Below are 21,428 nucleotides of genomic sequence, written 5' to 3' on the forward strand. Positions count from 1 at the left end.
TTCTACTGTCGCACCACAATGTGATCGCTACACATGGTAGTACACAAGGAAAATGTGCAATAACAAACATAATCAGCCAAAATCTCCTTGCAAAACACTGGCTCGTGCAATGAAATGATGAGTTTGTAGTCCTCTTCATGCTCCATACATGCACACAGGTAACATTTGGTCTGGGCACAACTCAACCATTGCTCACTTTACAGCAAATCCTCGTGGTTTAGTGTGTGTACACATACAGCAACTGCTGTTTTTAGAGTGTCTGTTAAAGCGGATTAACTGGGAGCTGAGGCTGGTCTGGTGCTCACCAGATTGGGGGACAGGAGGGACTGGAAGTGGAAGAGCAGCCCAGCACTGGCGATCTGCTCCAGCCAACGGCGGCTGGCTTCCTGGGCCTCCTGAAGGTCCTGGGGGTACGAGCTGTCTTGGTCGGGCTCCCTGCCCACATTATGGAACTGAGAGAGGACATAAACAAAATGTGGTGAGCCGACTGAAAGAATCAAACAAAATTACAGCTGCTGCTAACAAACCTTCTTGACATCAAACCCGACTGGGACGAAACAGCAGCCAGTGTTTCAGAGGCACCAGGCTAACACTTTAGATAAAGTCACTGCTGCTTCTCTATGGTAGAACGTGATACGCCTTTTTATAGTAAGCATCCTTAAGCACTGTGGGCTCAGGCACTGATAATTCATAAGTGTGTGTGGATGATTTGTGGAGGACAGTCTGAAGATTCAGTGTGGTGAATTTGATTTCGATACAGGGGAAAACAGGGGCGGTTTTATAGTTTTACAGTTTCACAGAGTGATGGACTTCACAATTCCTGCCAGCTCAACAAACGTGAACATCTCTGCTCACCTGAGCCTACATTTAGGCGAAAGTAGCAAAGTCGTATCACAACCGATTTGTTCTGACTTTTTGAACTTTTAAACTTTTAAACGGTTGCTGTAGCGCCACCACCATCAGGTCGATTAGCCTACAGTGCCGCTTGAGGAAGTCTGGCACCAGACTGGACCTTTCCTGGTAGGAAGAAGCAGCAAAACATTGGCAAATGCAAGAGGACCCAGCAGCAGAGCCCAGTCCCTAATGAAAAAGAGATACTCTCAATTTTCAATTCCCAATCTCAAGCAGACATATGTATAATTTACCTGGTTGAGGACAGTCAGCAGGTGCTCTGAGAAGGCACACACAGCCGCAACCAGAGACTGGCAGAACACCATGTCTCGACGCAGCTGGATCTCGGAGTCTAGAGGGGAAACAAAGTGGATGTGGTAAAGTACAAACAGGAATAGTCAGAAAGAAGTGAAAGAAAAACGAAAGCGAGCGAGTGAAGGTTAAAATCTGACGTGTAAAAGGGACACAAATGAGTGTCCTGAGTTTGTTAAGGTAATTAGACAGACATTTTAGGTCAGGCTCTGTGCTTTTTAAGCTTTCAGTGAGGTGACAAAAAGTCTTGGCTGCTTGCTCTTTTTTTTTAAATCTTCTGGGTATTAAATATTTTATCATGAGAGCAAATGACAGGTGTGCCCGAGTGGAAAATAATTGGCTGCTATAATTTCCTGAGAAATAGTCCTCCTGAAAAAGTTCAGCAATCCACTGGGTTAAAAATGAGTTCATGAACCCATCAGAAATGAATAAAGTGTCACGAGGAATGACTGCAAACTCTCTGACACTATTAACCAATCCCACCACAGCCTCAGAGAAAAACTACCTCTTTTCTACTTTATTATTCATTATTAATTTATCGCTCCCGGAAGTATGTAAAGGAACATGACACCCAATTTCTACCGCACTGTTTCTCTTCAGGAGCCGGCATCTGGGTTCAGCAGTACTGTTAATGCCAGTGAAGGATTAGTGTGGATTCACTTCCACAGTATTTAATAGTGTTGCAGAAGTCCTTTGGTGTATCTCAAAGACTTTTTTTCTCTTTCTTTGTGTAGTTTTTTTGAAAAAAGAACATGAGCAGAAGAATAAAGTAACAGAACACAATAGATCACCGGGGGAAAAACCCACAGCGAGTTCACACAAAATCAGGACAGACTGTTCATTTCCTCTTTTTTAATGTAAAAAAAAAAAAGCTGTATGTGTCAAATGAAAGCCTAAAAACACAAGTATGCTTCTCTTCCTCTCAACTGGTACAACTCGTCTCATCAAACCAACCTGTGTGTCTTTAGGAAACTGATGTTTGGCTTTTTTTAGCGAAGCTCAAACCGTACCGTCCTGTTTCAAAGTACTGTCATTCACCTGAGCGCGTTTATTCATTTTCTGTGCAAAAACCGTGTTCTGAGGCGGAGGAGAGTATGAGACAAACCTGTATACTGCAGGAGGACCAAGAGCAGCCGCGTCTTCACCTCTGAAAAATAAATAAATAAAAGCAATCCTGTGAGGCAGTGAATAACCTTACATCAATTCCCAAAGAGATTTTCTCCCAGACTGCAGCAGTGTGACCTACACTATAAAATCAGACCCTTAATGTCATAAATATGACAATGTTGTATTGGTTTTCTGCTCCGTCCCAGCTCCACAGCTGTTTATCTTTACGTGTAAGGAAAAAAAAAGTCATAAAAACCAGCTGTGGGCAAAGATAATAACATAAATCCGTATTTGTTTATAGTCATATCAGAGCTGCAGGAAGCCTGGCAGGACGCTGCACTGCATGAAAAGACCATCATGGCGAGAAGTAAGAAGAAAAAAAAAACAGAGTGTTGTACACAGGCCAAGCTGCACATTAATATTAACTCTGCTTATTTGTACTTTCTCAGCGGTGACCGCCGGCTCACCTTTCCCAGGAGTGTCATGTGGCTGGCCTTCGGTCTGGGCTCTTTGTACCTTTGTGTGTTTGCGTGGCGGGTGTCCGTGTGCCCGTGTGTGTCTGTGTGTTCAGTCTGTGCGCCAACAAACACAAGACTACATACTCCTGTGGCGAATAAATGAGGCTGAACTCCGTCTGTAGATAACACATCTCACTGTTCTTAGATTCTTTAACTTGCTAGTTTTCAGCTCCAACTCTGTGGCTCAGATTTATGAATCCCAGGATGGTTTTAGGTTTACGCTCACAAGTGTAAAAGAGGCTTTTACTGTATCTAACTAAATGTACATTACCTTCCAAGTCTGGCATGCTGTTTCATGTGCACGCAAACCTTAAGCCACAAACATCGCAACAAAAGCTTTGTGTGTGTATTTGTGTGTGCGTGTGCGTGTTAATGATGCTCAGAACGGTTCAGACAAACACTCACCCTCAACATATTTGGCGATGGTTTGCGTGAGGGTATGAACACTGCTCGGGAGGTTCCAGGGATCCTGCTTGACATGGAGACGCAACTTTTTGGTGCAGTTCACCTTGGGCTCCATCTCCTGCTGAAACTCTGACAGAAACACACACACACACACACAAAGAAAATTAGTTGAGATACACGACTGTAAAGCAACTAATCGGAGACAGTGGATTTATATGACCAGCTGCCTCTGCTGGCCCAATAAACACATCTCACGATTTCATTCCTCCGCTGATGCATCTTCATGATTCTTTCTCTTCTCTTTTCTCTCTCTACTGCCTCCCTAACAACTTAATTCACTGACGTTTATTGGCATCATAAAACATCCGTGAGCAGTTAGAAAACATCTAACTCTTTAAAAGCAATAAAACACTTAAATTATTTACGAGATTGGTTATTCAGTCAACAACATATTTCAGGAAACGCTAACATCAAAAAGGGATGACAAAGACCAATAAATCATTACACTCAAACCATGTCTATTCTTCCTTTTATCCACATTTCAGTTATGTTTAATGAGCCTCTCACCACATTGGTCTCATTCTCTTTTCTCTCAGTCCTTCTGAATGCGATCATAAAAAACTAAAGGCCAGAGAGACCCAGAAACAAGCAAAATTCCTCTTATTTTATTAGCATATCCCACCCGCCACCAGTGTTAGACTGCCTACAATCTAATCTTCCTCGTCCTTGCAGGGGCAAAAAAATGAGCGTAAAGGTCTGACAGTCTGAAGTAACTCGTCTTGCAAGCAGACAGAACAAACTGTGACAGAGTTTACTTTGTAGACGAAAAAGAAAGAGACCTGGGCTAAGAGGGTTGGCTGTTTAACAGAGGCTTCAAGGTGGTTTGGAGTGTGTGTTTGTCTGTGTGTCTGAGGGCGACGGAGAGAGCGAGAGATCAGATGCAGGAATGCACCACTTGTTAGATAATCCTGTTTGCTCTGTTATCATCCACACACATTACTGGAGTGGAGATGGATCAGCTCTGATCAAGGCCTTCACATCTCTCCTGAAGGCATTTACCCATACAGTCACACACACTACACACCCACCCACACACACACACACAGGAGAGGAGAGGAGAGTCTACTGAAGTCATTTTCACAGACATAAAATAAGCAAACGTGATTCATATCAGAGCATATTGCATGGCACAGTAGAGACCACCAAGAATCATGAAGTCGTCATTTTTGCAAAGTGTGGGAACCACAAGGGCAGAAAGAAAACAACTGTTGCTTCAGAGCGTGGTTTTCCTCTATCTAATCTTCAAAACAAGTTGAGTCATCTAAGTTCCACAGATCATAAAAGGGCACCGTAAGTTAGTTTGTATTTGTAGTGGGAAATGATAAGGATAAATTTAGCTTTTCCAGCAACATTTCCAACATTTTCCTGTGAAAGATAAAACGTAACAATAGACCAGTGTGGTTAAACCCCACAGGCCAAGATGAGGTTAGGAGGCAAATAAACGCACTCGTAAAAATTAAACTATCAGGCAAAAGGGCTGCTGCAGGGTCACGTTTTCCATTGACTGTTAAGTGGCACTACAATAACTGTAAAGTGGAGATGAGTATGCTAAATTAAGTGTTGCTGTTTCAACACTGTGAAGCCCTTCAGTGTGAAGGGCAAGTGTGATAAATGAAGGGGGGAAAAGAAGGGAAAAGACAAAGAAGAGGAGCAGGAGCTGGAATCCACCTACAACACAGCCCCGCATCCCCCCACTCCACCCCCACCCCCGCTCACATGTGTCTACAGTCACATCTGTGCATATTACAGGAAGTCACAGCCTCTGTGCACAGGCGGCGGCTGTGACATTTTCAGCATGCGCTCTGTTTTCTCTCAGCGTCGATGCTGCTTAAACTCTGGAGCCTCTCCAATATTATCTTTCTTCTCTCAGGCCCAGGAAGCACAGCTCCATTGCCAAAAACACAATACTCACAGGAAACACATACACCACTACAGCAGAATGTATATTTTTGATTCTAAAAGACTTACTTTTACATGTCTCGTGTTTGACTAGTAGACGCGCGGTGTAAAAAGAAGGTGAGGAATCAGTGTTTCAGAGCCAGGAGCACATCACAGTCCTGGTGTTTTACCTTGTAATCCTCTTACAGGTGTGAAGCACTTGGTCTGCTCGAACGCCCGAGCCACCACTGCTCCTCTCAGCATGCTGGTGATTGAGTCCACCTGAATAAAGCACAAGAGTCGAGTTGGTGCGCTTACATGACAAAGTTTCCCACTAAGCCAAGATCGAAAGTATGTGGAGGGAAGCAAAAAAGAAAAAAAACTGCTGCCCAAACATAATCAGCACCTGCTTCTCTCGCACTCTCTGTAACACACACACACACACACACACACAATCCCAAAGAGCCCCAGTGAATACAGTTTTCTATGCAGTATGTAAACAAAGCTGGGGAAACTGATCTACAATAAAACAAATGACAGGAAGCAGCCCAAAAGTGCAGAGACAGCAAAGCATAGTTTTTTCTGCCTTTCCACCGCCGATGGAGACATCCTCATGAAGCGTCTTGTTAATGGAGTATGTGTGTGTGTGTGTGTGTGTGTGTGTGCTAGGGAGTGTACATGTGTAATCAGACATAGTCAATTTTTGCTGCAAATGAATCAGAGGTCAGAGGTCATATTAAGGTTGTTGTGATTTTCCCTTCCTGGAAAAACACACAATTTCTGTTCTCCAAACATGAAAGTGTAAATAAATATTTGAATTTCAAAAACATTTACAGCTGGACATGAAGTATGATTACTGTTTTCTCTTAGAAAATAGCAGAATAACAATTATGTTGCGCAATTTTTCAACTGGGAAAAAAGACAAATCCAATCAAAACAATTTGAAATCCACTTACGATAATGAGATCAGACAATAACTGATCTGTCACCTTCACAAGATAACAAAGTTAACGCCAAGAAGTCACATCAATCCAACCTGTGCAGATGTTTAGCTGACCCACCTGGCTAAACAGATGTTCCAGAAAGCTGTGAAGTTTCTTCTGCTTATCATGGGACAGCCACACACTGGAGGGCATCTCGTCTCCTGCAGAGGTGTGGTTACGCAGCATTAGTCCACCAAAACACATGCACGTTTACTGTGTGCTGTCCTGCTGCAGAATCTTAACTTCTGCATCGCTTTCAAATGTAAACGCTGCTGTGTATAACAGGTGATGTCTGACGTGTATGAGCGTGTATTTCTGCGTGTGTTTGTCAGGATACGCAGCTGCCGAAGATGTTAATTTAACTTAATGACAAATCCAGCTGAGATGTGTGGCCAAGCGCCTGACACATCCGCTTAGATTCAACTTGAGGCTTTTTTGTTTTCACCCTCTGGAAGGTAAAATCATGCCGTCACGTGGTCACCGTTTACGCTCACATGGCAGGCAGTGATTTGATTCAGGTACATTATTTAAACTACACACCAATTAGGTTTACTAATGTGTGTGTCCGTGTCCGCTGTGTTGCATTCACGTACCTGAGTCCATCTCATCGCTGTGGACGTAGGAGCTACAGTGGCTGCTGCAGATGCTGGTAAAGGAGGCAATGGAGTTTCTGTTGCTGTTACAGTCACTGAAGAGAAGAGAGGGAAACATTAAGAAGCTTATTTTATAGTATATGTACTCCTTTATCTCTCCTTAACTCCTTAATATGGCATTTAATTCTGTGGCATGCCACTGTATAGTATTGTGTACCATGTGGTTTTGTATGTTAATATTCTATGGAAAAGGAGCTATATTACCATGCTATGGAACGCCATGCTATTGAACTGTATCACAGATTCATGTTTTTCATTTAACCTCTCTTGCTGTTATTCTTTTTCTGAAAGCCTCTTACGTAACCACATTTCACTTGGGTTTTACCTGTACGAGTCTCGGTTGCTGATTGTGTCGTGTCCGGAGTCCTCCTGCTCGTCCCCCGCCACGTTAAAGCACACTTTCTTCCCGTTCCGCTCCCCTTTCTCCCCCTCGCTCTCTGCCGATATGTAGCTCTCTGGGGTCCTCGCCTCTGTCGCCGGAGGGTGGGTGATGCAGGATAAAAGGCTGATGGAGAGAAGGAGGAAAAACAGTACAAAGAGGAGGAGGGTTACTTGTAACAGCCACGAAATTCATCCAAAATCAACACATGAGACAGCAGGATAAAAACAGCTTCTTTAATCGCACTAACGCAACACAGGAAGCTCTTACACTGCACTGTAACATATCGAACTGTTCATACAGCATGAGCGAGGGCTCCAACAGGTGAGTGAGTGGGTGAGTGGATCCATATCTTATTAACAGGCCCAAACATGCAGCAGGGTACAGCTGTGTCAACAGGCTGCAGCTCCACTGCAAAGATCAGCTTTCACTGTTACCGCTGGCCTGTTTTGTATCAGACGGCTATCAGAAGAGCAGGAAGAGACTGACCGGAATATTTTCACAGTTGCAGCAACACATGGTGGCATTTAAATCCAGCCATATTCCAATAAATGCTAGGCTTGGTCTTTTTTTGATCTCTTTCCCGACACACGCGCACACACACACTCTGACACGCGAAGTCTGTTTACATTTCAGCCTCATTTTAATTTGTGTCCGCTTACATTTTCCATTGTGTCAGAACATCGGCCTTAAGGATATTTCAGAGCGGAGGCAGCGGGGAGGGGCTGCCAGGGGCCACTCGGAGCTACGTGAAGTAAACAACCTGTCTGCCTCATGCTCCCCAAACACAGCTCAGATTTTTATGCCTCTTTATGCTCTTAAACATCCCCCATTCCTCTCTCTCTCTCTCTCTCTCTCTCACTCTCTCTCTCTCTCTCTCTCTCACTCTCTCTCACTCTCTCTCACTCTCCACTGACCCCCTTTCTTCCCATTCACAGGCTGACTAGGCCACAGAGATGCCCTCATTATGGTCCACTCCAGGAGCCACCACAATGCCCATCCAAAAGCAGAGTGGCATTCCATCGCCATGGAGAAGCTGTCCAGGCTCTGTGATTGGCTACCAGTTAATAAAGCGCCGTTTGGGGCCTTTGGGGCACAGACTATCGGAGGGAGTGAGGAAGAATAACAATGACTGGATGAGAGGAGGAAAGGGAAAACAGACGAGAGCAGGCCAAAGTACGCCACTGCTTATTGCAAGCAATCAGAAAAATTTCAAGATTTCTTAATCTCTCACAGGAAGCTCTTTAACACATTTCGACACATTAAAACGTAAGACACCAGTCGCCTTCATCGTAGCTAGAAGAGCATCTGCACGACAAAGCTTCACATCAGGCAGTTTCATGGCAGCACATTTGCATCCATCCAGAGGTAAATAAGTGAGGGCCCTATAGCTGTGAAAATGCCGCTGGTTATGATAACAAAATAATAATAATAATAATAATAATAATAATAATAATAATAATAATAATAATAATAATAATAATAATGCATTTTATTTATGGGCGCCTTTCTAGACACTCAAGCTCACCTTACATCATTAATCATAAAAACAGATATTAGCAACAATAACAGACAATAAAATACAATTAAAATGGACAATGCAGTTGTGGTCAGAGGGAGTAGGCTAGTCTAAGCAGAAGGGTTTTGAGTTTGGATCTGAAATGTGGGAGTGAGTCAGTGTTACGGAGGTCAGGTGGAAGTGAGATCCAGAGCTGGGGAGCAGAGCGGCTGAATGCTCTGCTCCCCGTGGTAGCAAGGCGGGCAGGGGGGATGTTTACAGCATAAGGAAAATATGTGAGAATGAAGGAATAAGAATGATAAGGTGGCCATTTGACGCAACAGAGGAGGAGCTCCCGATATGAAGGACGCCACGAGGCACGTCAACACGCAGCTGTGACCCCTTGTCCGTGGTCCAGAGGCAAAAGGTTCCCAGGTCGTGGCCTAAAAATGGATTCCTCTAGAATGAGCCAAGGCATTATGTAACATCTCTCTATGTTGAGTTGTTTCCTTTTCCTAAATTACTTGAGGATATTTCTAATCTCTGATGAATGTACCATAGACTTCCTCTCTCGACCCTGAGTTGGGACGAGGGTGAGCAGGTTCACATAAGGCACAAAACAACCTTCAGAAATATGGCCACTTCAGCTCATTATTATAATATTATAAAGTGGTGCTGTCAAAGTTAGTCACACCGAGTACAGAGCAGTCACAGAGACGGAGGGTAACGAAAGCCGGGAACAGAGGAGACGAGACAGGACAAAGAGACACTGAGAGACTTTGCCAAAACGGGTGTGACAGAACAAAACAAGTAGTGCTGACCCTCTTCGCCCGGCGACAAACAGGGTAAACTCGCAAACTAATCGAACGTAGAGCTCAGGAGGGTGGAACACACCCACAGAGGTCGGAGCAATGCACCCAGACTGCAAATACTAGCAACACAACCCATATTAGCTCCACTGCTGTGAAACACACATGCCTCACTTTTAACAAGCTCCTGAAGTGTGCACGTGTGTGTAGATGTGCATGTCCAAGCACTGTGTGACTGTTGAAGGTAAAGGTCATTATCCCCTCGCTAGTCGTGTCTCGGACCATTTCGGGGCGCACTGACACGACGACACTAATTGGCACCGACACAAGCATGACAAAATTTGTCCAGACGCAGTCATTAAGAGCCCTGCTGTGGACTCGGCTCATTATTACCACAGTTAGGTGACAGCGCCGCTCCATCTAGTGACTTTTTAATGTCGTTCTCCGAATGCTGCTGCCTTTGCTGAGGAGACTTCTAATGACTAAATCAATCAGATGATCATCTAAAGATTCATAACACATCTATTGTAATCAGTCAGCTGTGCAGTAAGAATCATAAACTTCTGCAGGGGAAATTTGGTACTATGATCATTTTAGAGGTTTTGCACATGCTATTAACATGCTGCTGTGCCTGCATGCAGATATCAGTGGTCCATTGTTGCTGAATGGCATTTCCAGAGGGCACCTGGTCTACTGACACACCCTCTACTTCATTGAGACTGTATTTCCTGTTTGGGGGTGGGGGAGGTCGAACTCGAGCAGTGTTTCCCATTTCCTTTCTGTAGACTCGTACGGCTTCAAACAATGGACCCGGCGACCACACAGAGTGGCCAGCCAGGAAACGCTGAGCCAATACACATATACACACGCACACACACACACACGCACGCACCATAGCCGGCTTAAAACCCTGTGCATTAATGAAGCATGAGTATACCTTTGTGTAGACCCATGGTGGAGAAAATCCACCTAACTAACTTCTGAAATCTGTTTTTCTTCTTTTCTGTCACTTACACTTTCTCCCTCTCTCCCTCACACACACACACACACACACACACACACAGGTGCAAGAGTAATGACCAAAATGTATGCCTGCCCAGTGCCAGCTGCAGCACATTGAACAAGCAGGCTGCTACAGTTGAAGCTTGTTATATGAGGTGAACTGGTTGTATAATCACATTAACAAGCAAGTCAATTACAAACTGAGGGAGGGTATCTCTTTCCATCATAAACAAAGAGTGATTTTTAATGTTTCAAAAAATATTAATTTCACCCTTTGTTTTGAAACATATATGAGCAGGTGTATTAGAGCAGATTAATGAAACTGTGCCTCTCATGGAAAAGACTAGCAAGGGGTTTGGGTGTGTTACTTTTGTAGGAGTTTGTGAATTGCAAAGGCTGCACAGGTACACAGATGTTCTAGGTACATATGGCCACTCACTCGTGAATGTGTGCACCGTGTGTCTCCATCTCCTTGACAGCTGTGGTGAGTTTGTAGAGGAGCTTCTGGTAAGCATCCAGGGTGAGCAGGTCCTCCTCTCTGAGCAGGAAGCGAAGGCCGTGGCCCTCCGTCCTGCCCAGGCTATGACCCGATGGTGCAGCCATGGTGGTGATAGTGTGCTGGACATTAACCATGGGGTTTAGCTTCCCTGAGCAAAACACAGACATGCCAGTAAAAAGTCTGAAATTCCAGACTGATACAAAGTAGGATTCAGATGCATCATAACTCATCTGCGCAGTGCTCACCCTGTTCAGCACTGCCGCGTCCTCCCTTCTCCAGCGTGTTCTTCCTGTTGTCCAGCTGCACGCCGAAGGCACTGCCCAGAGACGTGGTGGTCTTTGGGTAGGACACCTCCATCACATTGATATGACAGTTTGTAGGGCAGAAGTCGCTGCTATGGAGGGGGGACACCTTGGCTTTCGCCTGCTTAAAGGTGGGCCATGCTCTGTTCTTCAGTACCCGAGCAAACTGTTCAAAAAGAGTACAAAGTGGGAAATTTGAGCGACTTAGAGGAGCACCAGTGTCATTACTAGTTTCCAACAGATGCGGTTGTCATTTTCACACCCACACCGCAAATGTACTTGCGCCCATCTGTGTGCCCACAGGCGAGTTGGTCTTAAGATGAGGTGTGTTCTGGAAGCAGCAGAAAGCGACTGCGCCACTGAGCAACAAAAACCTGCTCTACAGAGAGAGGCTGCACTCTGTAACCTTAAACGTTTGAACGTCGTAATTTCACAGCAGCAAATACCACGGCATGGTTAATTACCTGTGTGTGACCTTTAGGACGTGTAGAACAACACATCATCGTTAGAGCCTGACCAATCCTGTCTCTGTGTTGGGAGATTTAAATAATCAATGAATCGAAGCTTCTGTGCCTCGTGCGCACAGTGTCTCTTAATGGGGAGATGCACTTATTGTTTGTGCTGCAGGGGCTGACAGTCTGATTGGTTTAATTCTTATTACATCCAACGCACACCTATAAATATTTTAGGGACTAAATGTCTTCTTTAATGTGGTTGTTCAAGTCATAATCACCCACAGAAAGCTGCTCAGGTTCACATGAACTTGTAATGGTAAAATGGTGAAATAGTGAAGGAAAAAAGTGGTTAAACAAAGTGCTGTGGTTAAATTAAACCTTTTCCCCTCCGGTCTTTATTAAAAACGGGTCCGTAAAAGCCATCAATACTCATCAACTGAAATGAAACATTTCATCTCGATACATTTTTCAGCTGTATCACTCACCTGCAAAGAAATATACTACAGAACATCTGGTAACTTTACATGCCCTACATTCCTCCTTTTTTCATGTGATTTAACTCAAATCAAAGAACAAAGATACACACGCAACATCATCATTGCTCACATATGTGAAGAACTCACCATCACCATTAACCCTTTAAATGGAATTAAACTGATGTACGGATCAGCTGTGAGGTTATATGTTGAAACGATGTTTTGCTACTTGTGATTTGATTTGTAACTTCAGCAAACCTCCAGAAAGTGAGTTCATGTTTTGAATTAGGAACTGTGGGTTTATTTTCATTACATTAATGTCCAACACACTTTACACTGACAAAATACAACGCAGATTCTCTCAGATAACAGCACAGGGATCCTGTACACAGGATCAGGAGGGCCAAACTCCTCCTTAGCAGCTTAACGCAATAAAACTTCTATAGGACATCCAACCATCCCTGCTGTGCTATGAGATCCCCATGTCAGACAAAATACACAAGGAGCCTAAAGGACTGCTCGGATCCAGTAGAGCTGATATGGAATATCACAAACATTTGGTTGCACTCTCCTTGAACCGTCCATCACAGGGCCTGCATAATGTCTCGGATGTTACACAGCAGACCCTATGAGCCGTCAGACTAGTCTTTTAGCAACTTGTGCTGTCAAGCAACTTACGCCGAGCACAATGTATATGTTAACTGAGCAACTTAAACCAAACATGTCTGGTCGGCTATCTCAGGGAGCTGCAGCATGTAGCTCAGAGCGCAGATGATGTGCTCCAGATGGACCGTGAGCTGACCTTCACCTGAGAACAGACTCTTATTTCCAGGCCTCAGGTTAATATCTCTCTTTTTGTCAGTTCTTCCCTCTTTCATCCTTCTCTCCTGCTCACTTCTTTCTTTTTCTCATTCTTTCACTTTCGCAGTGCCCCCCTCCCCCTCCAGTTCCTCTCTAGGGGGCTGAGAAGGAATGCTCCATCTTACACAACAAACGTCCTGACTGTGGCTAAGCAGGGCTATTTATAAGTGACTGGTAATTAATCCAAGGCCCACTCTAATGTTGAGTCAGATTTTTTCCTTTTTCCTCTGTCACGCACATTTGCACGCAGTGGGCTGTTTGGCCTATAGACATGCGCTTGCAGATGTGAATGAAAAGCGACGAAAACACTTTGTCTCTGTCAACAACTAGCTGTAACCAATTTAAAAAACAAAGTGGCAGATCACACTACATACTGCACGCATTAAGGTTGTCACGAAACCAGAATTTCAAACTTTGGTAGGACGCTAGTATAAAAACAACGCTCGATATCTCTTTCGATACCACATCAAAAACAAAAACAATGTCCTGAGCGCACAAAATTGGATGTGTTTCTTCCTTTGTTTTTGAATGAACAGCCTGCACACAGCACTCGCACAGATACTATCAAATGTGGATGTCGTGGGTTTTTTTCGTGAGTATCAATGAGAACTGATTACAGCAGCCCTCACACCCTGACGCCCCCGACAGTTTGATGCACTTTGACATGTTAATGTCAGCGCAGTGAGGAACAAGCATCCACCAACGTCTTCTGTGTCTTATTAATACACTTTCATTATGTTTTCATCCCCGTCTTACTTGTATCCGCAGGTGACTCCGCTATAAAGGTTTTATCACAGTAAACTACGCTGAATGGGGGGCAAGAAGGGCAAGAACCACAGTGTGGAACCACAGCATAAACTATTTAAATTTGGTTTTTATACACGATATTCACAGTTCCAAGCTGAGTAAAAACTATGCATATGCAGTTCACGGTGCAGAGAAACGCCATCCAGTGCAGCACAGGACAGTTACCTTTCTGTAGTTGGTGATGCGCCGGTTGATGTGCTCCACCCTCTCACCACACATGGCGCTGAAGCGTACCTGCAGCTCCTCGGGGATCACATCGCAGCTGAAACTCAGCCTGCCACACATCTGCACCAGCGTGTCATCATTACGCGCCAGCGCCTCCAGGATCTGGTCAGGGAAAGGGCAAACAAAGGCAGGGATGATTAACTGATACAGAAATGCCTCAAAAAAAAATCTTTCAGAACAACTAATGGGATGGAAATAAATGGACGAGCTCTTTTTCACTGGAAAAATACATTTGGTTCGAGGGCTGATTCCTCTGCAGCATTTCATGAGCAATTTAACTCGGATATCTACAACGTTCATGTGCTATTCATAAATCCACGGGGATAAACCCGAATTGTAATAGAGATGCTGTACGTCCGGTATGTATGTAGACTCTGGCTTTCCGGATCTTAGATTAGATCCGAGAAGGAAGAGAGACACAAATCTCAGAGCTGTCTTAATGAGATGCCCAGCGCAGGAGAGAGAAAAGCAAGGAAGGAAATGTAATAGCAGAATGAAGCAAAAGAAAGCCTTATTAAAATTCAACATCACACAGGTCTCAGGGGAGATTGTGGACTGCTGGGCCAGATGTTTATAATAAGACTAAAATGACTTTCACTTTGGAGGGATGGGGAAACTACTTCCAGTCAAATGGAATATTTCAAGTTTTAATTCTGTGCCTGTCATTGGTTTTTATTTAAGATGGTGCTTTCAAAGACCTCAGGACACAAGAGGGGCTGTAACTTTAAATCAGTTTAAGACGTGATCCCAACTTGTGATCTCAACTTGGTCACCATAAACAAGAGACATGCTGTTCATCATCTAATCTGACGTACACGCACGTCTGAGGGAATCTTTGTTCCTCTGTGCATCTTAAATCAATAATGACCAATCTGAGAACGTCACCGGTGGGAAGTTAAAAGGCATGCACTTAACACGGCTGGGAACTAACATGACTAAAATAAAGCTGTCATTTTTAACTAGCATCAAGACATTCAACCTACCCAGCAGGAGAGCTGGTGGTTTTATCTGGCTGTGCTGAAGCCATGAAATACAAAAAATTACACTGTGGAATTTGTGCAGCATTTTGAAGAAAAGGTTCTTGACTATAAATTCTACTGAAATTTCACTTCCGATCAGACAGAAATCATGTGGAATCATTTAGGAATTCATCTGCTGGCAGGGCGAGACACAGAAGCATTTCACATCTGTAACACTGAGGTGACGAAGACCAACAGCTCGATTCATCACCGAAAAGGGAAGAAAACTTTCTCTCTGTCTCCTTGTCTTTCTCTCTCTGTTATTCACAGACACTTGGCATATTGTCAGAGCCTAAGCAGCGACATGCTTGCTTCTTAAATTGATGATAAAAGTATGTTTTAGCTGGCTTAGGGCTTAGATCAGGGCTTTATTATGCAGAAGCAACCTTCTTCTGCCAAATATATATGATAATAAATGAGGGATTCATGTTGATAAACTCAAATATTGTGAGGAATGTGCTTCACTTAAGCATAATATCAACTGAAATAATCAAACTAGATGTTTGGTGTCAAATTTAGCTGCAAATGAAAACACTTTGTGTTTCACTTAATCAAATTTCCAAGTGAGCATGGAGCCAAATTTACTGAATTACCAAAATCGCTGTTTTCAAACAATGAACAGTCTGCATCCCACATAATTTAATCACCAAGTTCAGTTCAAACGTCCAGAATCTTTAACTGGTCATACAGTTATTAATCGTGGCATACACATTGATCCAGCATGTGAGAGAATTCTAATGTACTGATTAGACTTAGTGTTAAGAAGATAAATGAGACACTGAATGTCATTTATTCGTACATCAAAATGTCTCTACAGTAGTCAGAATACCTTAGCGGTGAGACTGAAGAATCCCTTGGGTTCGACCATCTTTTCCAGCACGTGACACTTGATGCCAGCTGTGCTGTCATACTCGTATATCACGCCATACTCCAGGTGGACGTTGTCCACTGTCAGACTTACGTGGTCCTTCTTCCCATCGATGATGGCTATAGTGTTGAATTTGTCCATCACCTCTGAGATTGTTGAAACACACAAGAATAAGAGAGACATCAGTGAAACTAATCTCAGTTAACTGACAGGCAAACCTTTTCAACTCGTAGCCCTGGTGATCCCATTAACTGCATTGCAGATAAATACTTGGGCAATAAGTTTATTTAATAAAAATGTGCTGTTTAATTTTAAAGGAAAAAGCTGCACATGAAAGTAGTGTTTTATGGTCAAATTTGCAAGTCGTCGTGGTGCTCCTGGTTATAAAATGTAGTAACACTGTCTCCAAAAATGGTCACAAAAGGCAACTAAATGGTCGCAGTCCAAAGCCCTGATCCTGATCTTCACTACAAAAAGCATTTTCATCATCACACACTTTAGGAGGCCTCAGACCACCAAAACTGTGGTTCACTTTACAGGAAGAGCCGCCGCACATGGCTTTACTCCATCTCCCACCAAAAAAGATGAGCAGTTCCAACAACATTAAGTTAACCGGCTCTATGCTAAAGCGATGACTTAATAAGGCAATAAATCCTGTCCCCGAGCTGTTTGCTGTGAAGGGAATAGGTTTCCTGTTTTACTTTCTCATTGGGATCCATAAATCGTAGGCGCAGAATTAACACTTGATGAGCCAGAGGAGGGGGATGTGCTCGGGGTAACGCACTCCAGATGAGCCTGTTCGGAGCTGCATCGGACTTGTTAACTGGAAAGGGGGGGCGAACTCGCCTGGATCACATCCACAGACACCTCGAGCAGAATTTCTCTCCCCGGGTGACTAATTCTCGTGTAGTTTCTTGTGAATGTGTGCATGCGTTTGTGTGTGGTCACCTTCTACTTTACACTCAAATCCATCTCCGTTCTCCTCAGGGGTTGGCTTCTGGTTAGTTTTCTGGTTGTCCTCCTGGGCGCTCTCACTGTTGTTGTACACCCACTTAATGGTATCTTGCTGCATATGATTACAATAAAAAAATATTTAGAAACATAACAAAAAGGTTTCTGCATTACAAAAAAAAAGAAAAAACTGAAATCTGATGTTTGGTATCAGAGAATTTAGATTCTTCTATTTATATGTTGAACTTACATTGACCTGTAAAACTTCTGTGTGTTTTCACTTAGAATTAAGCTGACTGGAACCAATGGAGTGACACACGCACACAACTGTCAACACAAATCAGTCTATTGCAGCATGACTCTCAACCTTCACTGTCACTCGTGGTTAATAGCTGGCCTTTCTATTGCTAGGAAGATAGAAGATGAGGAAAGAGAAATAAAACTGGCGTGTATGTGTATGTGTGTGTGTTTGTGTGTATACGCAGACTGAGGTTTGGGTTTGATGCAACATACTGTATTTAGCTGATTCTGCCCGGATATGATGTGCAGCGTCACAGCTGGGTTGGCAAAACATACAGTACGAAGCCTTCACAAACATATGGGAGCATGATGGTTGGTGAGACCTCAAAATCAAATCCGTGCCAATCCCATCAACTTAGTCTAGCGTGCCACGGAGCCTTGTGTGTGTGCGTGTGTGTCTTCTCTCCACACCCAAGCCCACAGCAGGTTTTCTTCCAAGGCTACATGCTGTGCCTGCCTACTGCTCTGTGGTCATCCAGTGTGCAGCCGCACAAGAGGGCGGCTCCTCTGTGTCCATACTTGATGCAAGCCAGATTGTCAGTCGTGTTGGAAACCCTGCTTGTATTGGCTTCATTAAGTCCCAACGGGGCACAATTACAATGACACACAAGAGCGACTCACACCGTACACACACGAACACACACACACATACACACACACTCTTGGGTTTCTATTTTCACACAGTTTCCCCACCTTCAACAGGTGGGCTGGAGCTTGCTCACTCTCTCCCGCTACATTTGCCCACTGTCAACCACTCTCCCAGGAAAAAAAATAAATAAATTGTCCCTATTTTTCCTCCATCCTTTTCTCCCTCCCTCCAGGGATCTCACCCACCCTGAGTCCCAGCCACCCCCAGATCCTTTCCCACCTCTCTGCAGCCTGCCAGTCTCCCACAGCAGGCCCACCGCTGTGAGCCAGGGGTCAGAGCTGGAGGAGCCAAAACTACTATTATTTCTGCGTAATGACCCAAGAGAAGGAAAGAGGGAGTCAGTGAGATGAAGGTAAACTGGAGCTAGGAGGTCTGTCTGCTGTTTTTTTCTCACAGTCAACTATTTCTTGTTGCCCCTTTTTTCCTGCTCTTTTGGTGCCTTTTGTTCTTTTATGATCTCCCACACTTCTCCTCCTTCCAGTTGCACTGCATAACTATCTCATCAATCAACACCACCATTCAAATTATCTTAACTTTCTACCAGCGTAGGTCATGGGAAATGAAAGTGTGACCTTCAAATCAAACATAATTGCAGAGAAGAATTCAGCTGTGCTTAGGGGAATATATCTTCACACTGCTCACGCAGATACCCTAAAGACTGGGTGAACTCTTAGCCCCTAAAACAAAACTTGGTGAAAACTGCAGTGTCTAGTCAGATTAACCCTCCAGTCTATTCCCTTCTTCTCATGCCGCCTCACCTGTGTGGGCCGACGGTACTTCCTGCACGCGGTGACATGAGCGATGACGCTGGCATGGCTCTCCTTGCTCACATTGATGCCGTTCACCTTGATGATGCACTGGCCCGGGTGGAGGCCGGCGATGGCTGCCACCGTGCCTGGCGTGAGACAAGCAAAGAGAAAAAGGAGATGCATCAAGGGCGATAACTGCTGCACACGATCACGCAGGTGACAGCGGAATCCGGATGAAACAAACACCGGCATGTCCCTAAAAATAAAAAAACAACAAAAAAAGCTGTCACATCTTTCACATCCTGTACACAAAATTGGGTTGAACGACATTCCTTTTTCGTCTTTGTATTTGCAACTTTAGTTTCCTGTTTTGGCAGCTCAGGAGGAGTGTGAGAGGGAGCGTGGAGAGGAGGGAAGTTGTTTATCTGGGGTAGACTGTGAGGGCCTCTCTGAGGGATGTGATTCAGACCATAAGAAAACGTCAAGGTTTACAGCTATCACAAGGAAGTGCATGGCAGACTAAATATTCCTCCCATTTGTTTTCATAAGTCCTTAACCACATACCACTGCATACCTTGCATACATTGCGACATACATAAACTGTATTCCACTTGCCAAGGATTGTAAGAATGAAATTATGAAGCTGAACTTTCTCTGCCTGTCTATGAGACAGTTTATCAACAGACAGAGCGATTGAACTTTATAGTGCAATAGAAAAACAGGCGACAGTCTCTCTTCATGTGTGCTTATGTGTATCTAATCTTATTTTCCTATCATAAACTGATACAAACCAATAACCAACAGCTCAGTTTATAGACCCTGTTTCAGGTAGGCTTCTCCTCCAGTAAAAAGGTGTGAAGTGTTTTAAATTTACAACATAAACAACATGTTTTTGGGGAAAATTTCCAAAAACTGGGGCATTTAATGCATCAGTAGTTCAGTAAGCAATTAGAACAGTTAAGCCTGATGGGATCACTTTCGCAGTTATTTGGTCATAAACCAAACTACTGGACAAAGTAGTTTAACTGGCGAGTGGCCCTAAAGTCAGTAGGATTTATCCTCTGTACTACATTTCAGGACAATCAGTTTTGTAGTGCCCATATCAAACAATGAGAATACAGTGAACTGCCACCTAAAATGAAGTTTATAATGGATCTGTATAGCTGCTCTTTCTCACACCTCTTCCTGCCTCTCAGTTTCTCGGCCTCTAATTGGTGTTACCTGCTCCTGTTGACCTTGGACAGCTGCTGTTCTGACAATCCAAAGGATTAGACACCTCCTACATCATCAACTTTGATCAGAGCATCTACTTAAACACACAGCAGGTTCCCAGGCAACCACATCATCAGGCAACACACAAGCACACACACACACACACACCCACACACATTTCTACCTTGCTATTCCACTTAGATTGCTTAAGGGAAAAAAACAAGATCCAATTCCCCTGAGAACAGCCAGACAAGGCCATGGATTGTTTTTGTATTGGGCTATTGGTGCCAGCCTTGATAGCAGCACCTCTAAACACTCAGTGTGTGCCGAAAAAAAATCAGGGATGAAAAAACACTGAGTGCATATCCATCAGGGGATAAGAACTGCAAAGAAAAATGTGAACAGCTACATGAGAATTATTGCTATGTGGAAAGTAACTGATGACCAGATAATTCTCAGTTTTGGCAGCACCATTAACCAACCAACGGATGCACACGGAGAGCATGAGTGGGGAAAATTGGCCTCCTGTGGCCAAGTCACGCACACCCCCCAAAAGATATAGGTGGAGCAGCTGCTTGCCAGCTGCACCGCAATCACCGCAAGGTGACGGGAGGCCCTTTTCTGATGAGGCTAGACAGCTCGAGTGAAAGAGGTGGCGATGCTTTACCTCTCCCAACCGCATGGACCACAGAGGGACCGAAGCCACGAATCTGGAAGCCCAACCCATCAGCCGAGTCTGGGATCTTTACAGTCCTGGGGACAAGAGGAGGAAAAATAGGAACACCAATACAAGATGATTTTGTCAGTATCGCCATGACGGAACCTTTATGCAATCGTTTACACGCATGCATACGCAGGCCTGACTTACTCTCTTGGTTTGGTGCTAACAAGCACCCTGAGGGGCCCCTTGCTGTTGAAACACTGCCTGAGGAGAACTTCCACCTCAGAGAAAGGCCTGAGGAACACCAGATCTCCATTTATGGCAAACAACTTCTTCCCCACTTCCAGGCCAGCCATCTTACAATACAACAGAACAGCAGAGAAGAGAATAGATGACAGAAAATGACAATGAGTCAAACATCAGTTTTTAAAGTCATATGGAGTCTCCATTTTCGGTTTCAAGCTAATCCTTCTGGTATGAAAACATCAATATTCCCAAAGGATTTCTATACATCACAAAGAAGAGCATAGGATACGACACATGGGATTTGTTTGACATAAACTGAACATTTAAAGTCACAGAGGCACACGTTGTGAGTCTCCATGCAATCCAGACCTTCCAGGCACATTCAGTGCTACTTCAGGGCCGGTGGGACTTGCGAGTCGCTCAGATTGATCGCATTTCTCTGCAAACTCCTCTGTCCCATATTCATCTCGCAGATCAAAGCCAAATACCAAAGAAGACCTCAAAAAATATGGTGCTATTTAATGCATGTAAATGCTTCTAATGTTAGCATCAGCGTCCATCACCACAAAGCAGCTTTAGTTTAGGAAACTGTTGAAGATTTATATCTCTCATCTGCTGGAAAGGCATCCCAGCTTTGCGGGATGACTTCTGGA

General features: G+C 44.1%; 1 protein-coding gene across 2 annotated transcripts in view; it reads right to left on the bottom strand.

The window, feature by feature from the left end:
* prex2 (phosphatidylinositol-3,4,5-trisphosphate-dependent Rac exchange factor 2) overlaps window positions 1–21,428 on the bottom strand; it is an 81,557-nt gene that overhangs the window by 22,141 nt on the left and 37,988 nt on the right. For both annotated transcript variants that reach the window (XM_046370808.1, XM_046370809.1), the window contains exons 18-33: window positions 20,737–20,885; window positions 20,536–20,621; window positions 18,666–18,802; window positions 16,956–17,073; window positions 15,969–16,153; window positions 14,061–14,222; window positions 11,240–11,462; window positions 10,935–11,142; window positions 7,133–7,312; window positions 6,748–6,842; window positions 6,233–6,315; window positions 5,363–5,453; window positions 3,234–3,362; window positions 2,309–2,350; window positions 1,146–1,243; window positions 306–452 (exon numbers count right to left, since the gene is read on the bottom strand). In XM_046370808.1, coding sequence (XP_046226764.1) covers window positions 306–452; window positions 1,146–1,243; window positions 2,309–2,350; window positions 3,234–3,362; window positions 5,363–5,453; window positions 6,233–6,315; window positions 6,748–6,842; window positions 7,133–7,312; window positions 10,935–11,142; window positions 11,240–11,462; window positions 14,061–14,222; window positions 15,969–16,153; window positions 16,956–17,073; window positions 18,666–18,802; window positions 20,536–20,621; window positions 20,737–20,885 — 2,133 coding nt within the window. The remainder of the gene's footprint in view (window positions 1–305; window positions 453–1,145; window positions 1,244–2,308; window positions 2,351–3,233; window positions 3,363–5,362; window positions 5,454–6,232; window positions 6,316–6,747; window positions 6,843–7,132; window positions 7,313–10,934; window positions 11,143–11,239; window positions 11,463–14,060; window positions 14,223–15,968; window positions 16,154–16,955; window positions 17,074–18,665; window positions 18,803–20,535; window positions 20,622–20,736; window positions 20,886–21,428) is intronic.

The sequence above is a fragment of the Scatophagus argus genome, chromosome 18 (assembly GCF_020382885.2).
Source record: "Scatophagus argus isolate fScaArg1 chromosome 18, fScaArg1.pri, whole genome shotgun sequence".
In the NCBI taxonomy this organism is placed as follows: Eukaryota; Metazoa; Chordata; class Actinopteri; family Scatophagidae; genus Scatophagus; species Scatophagus argus.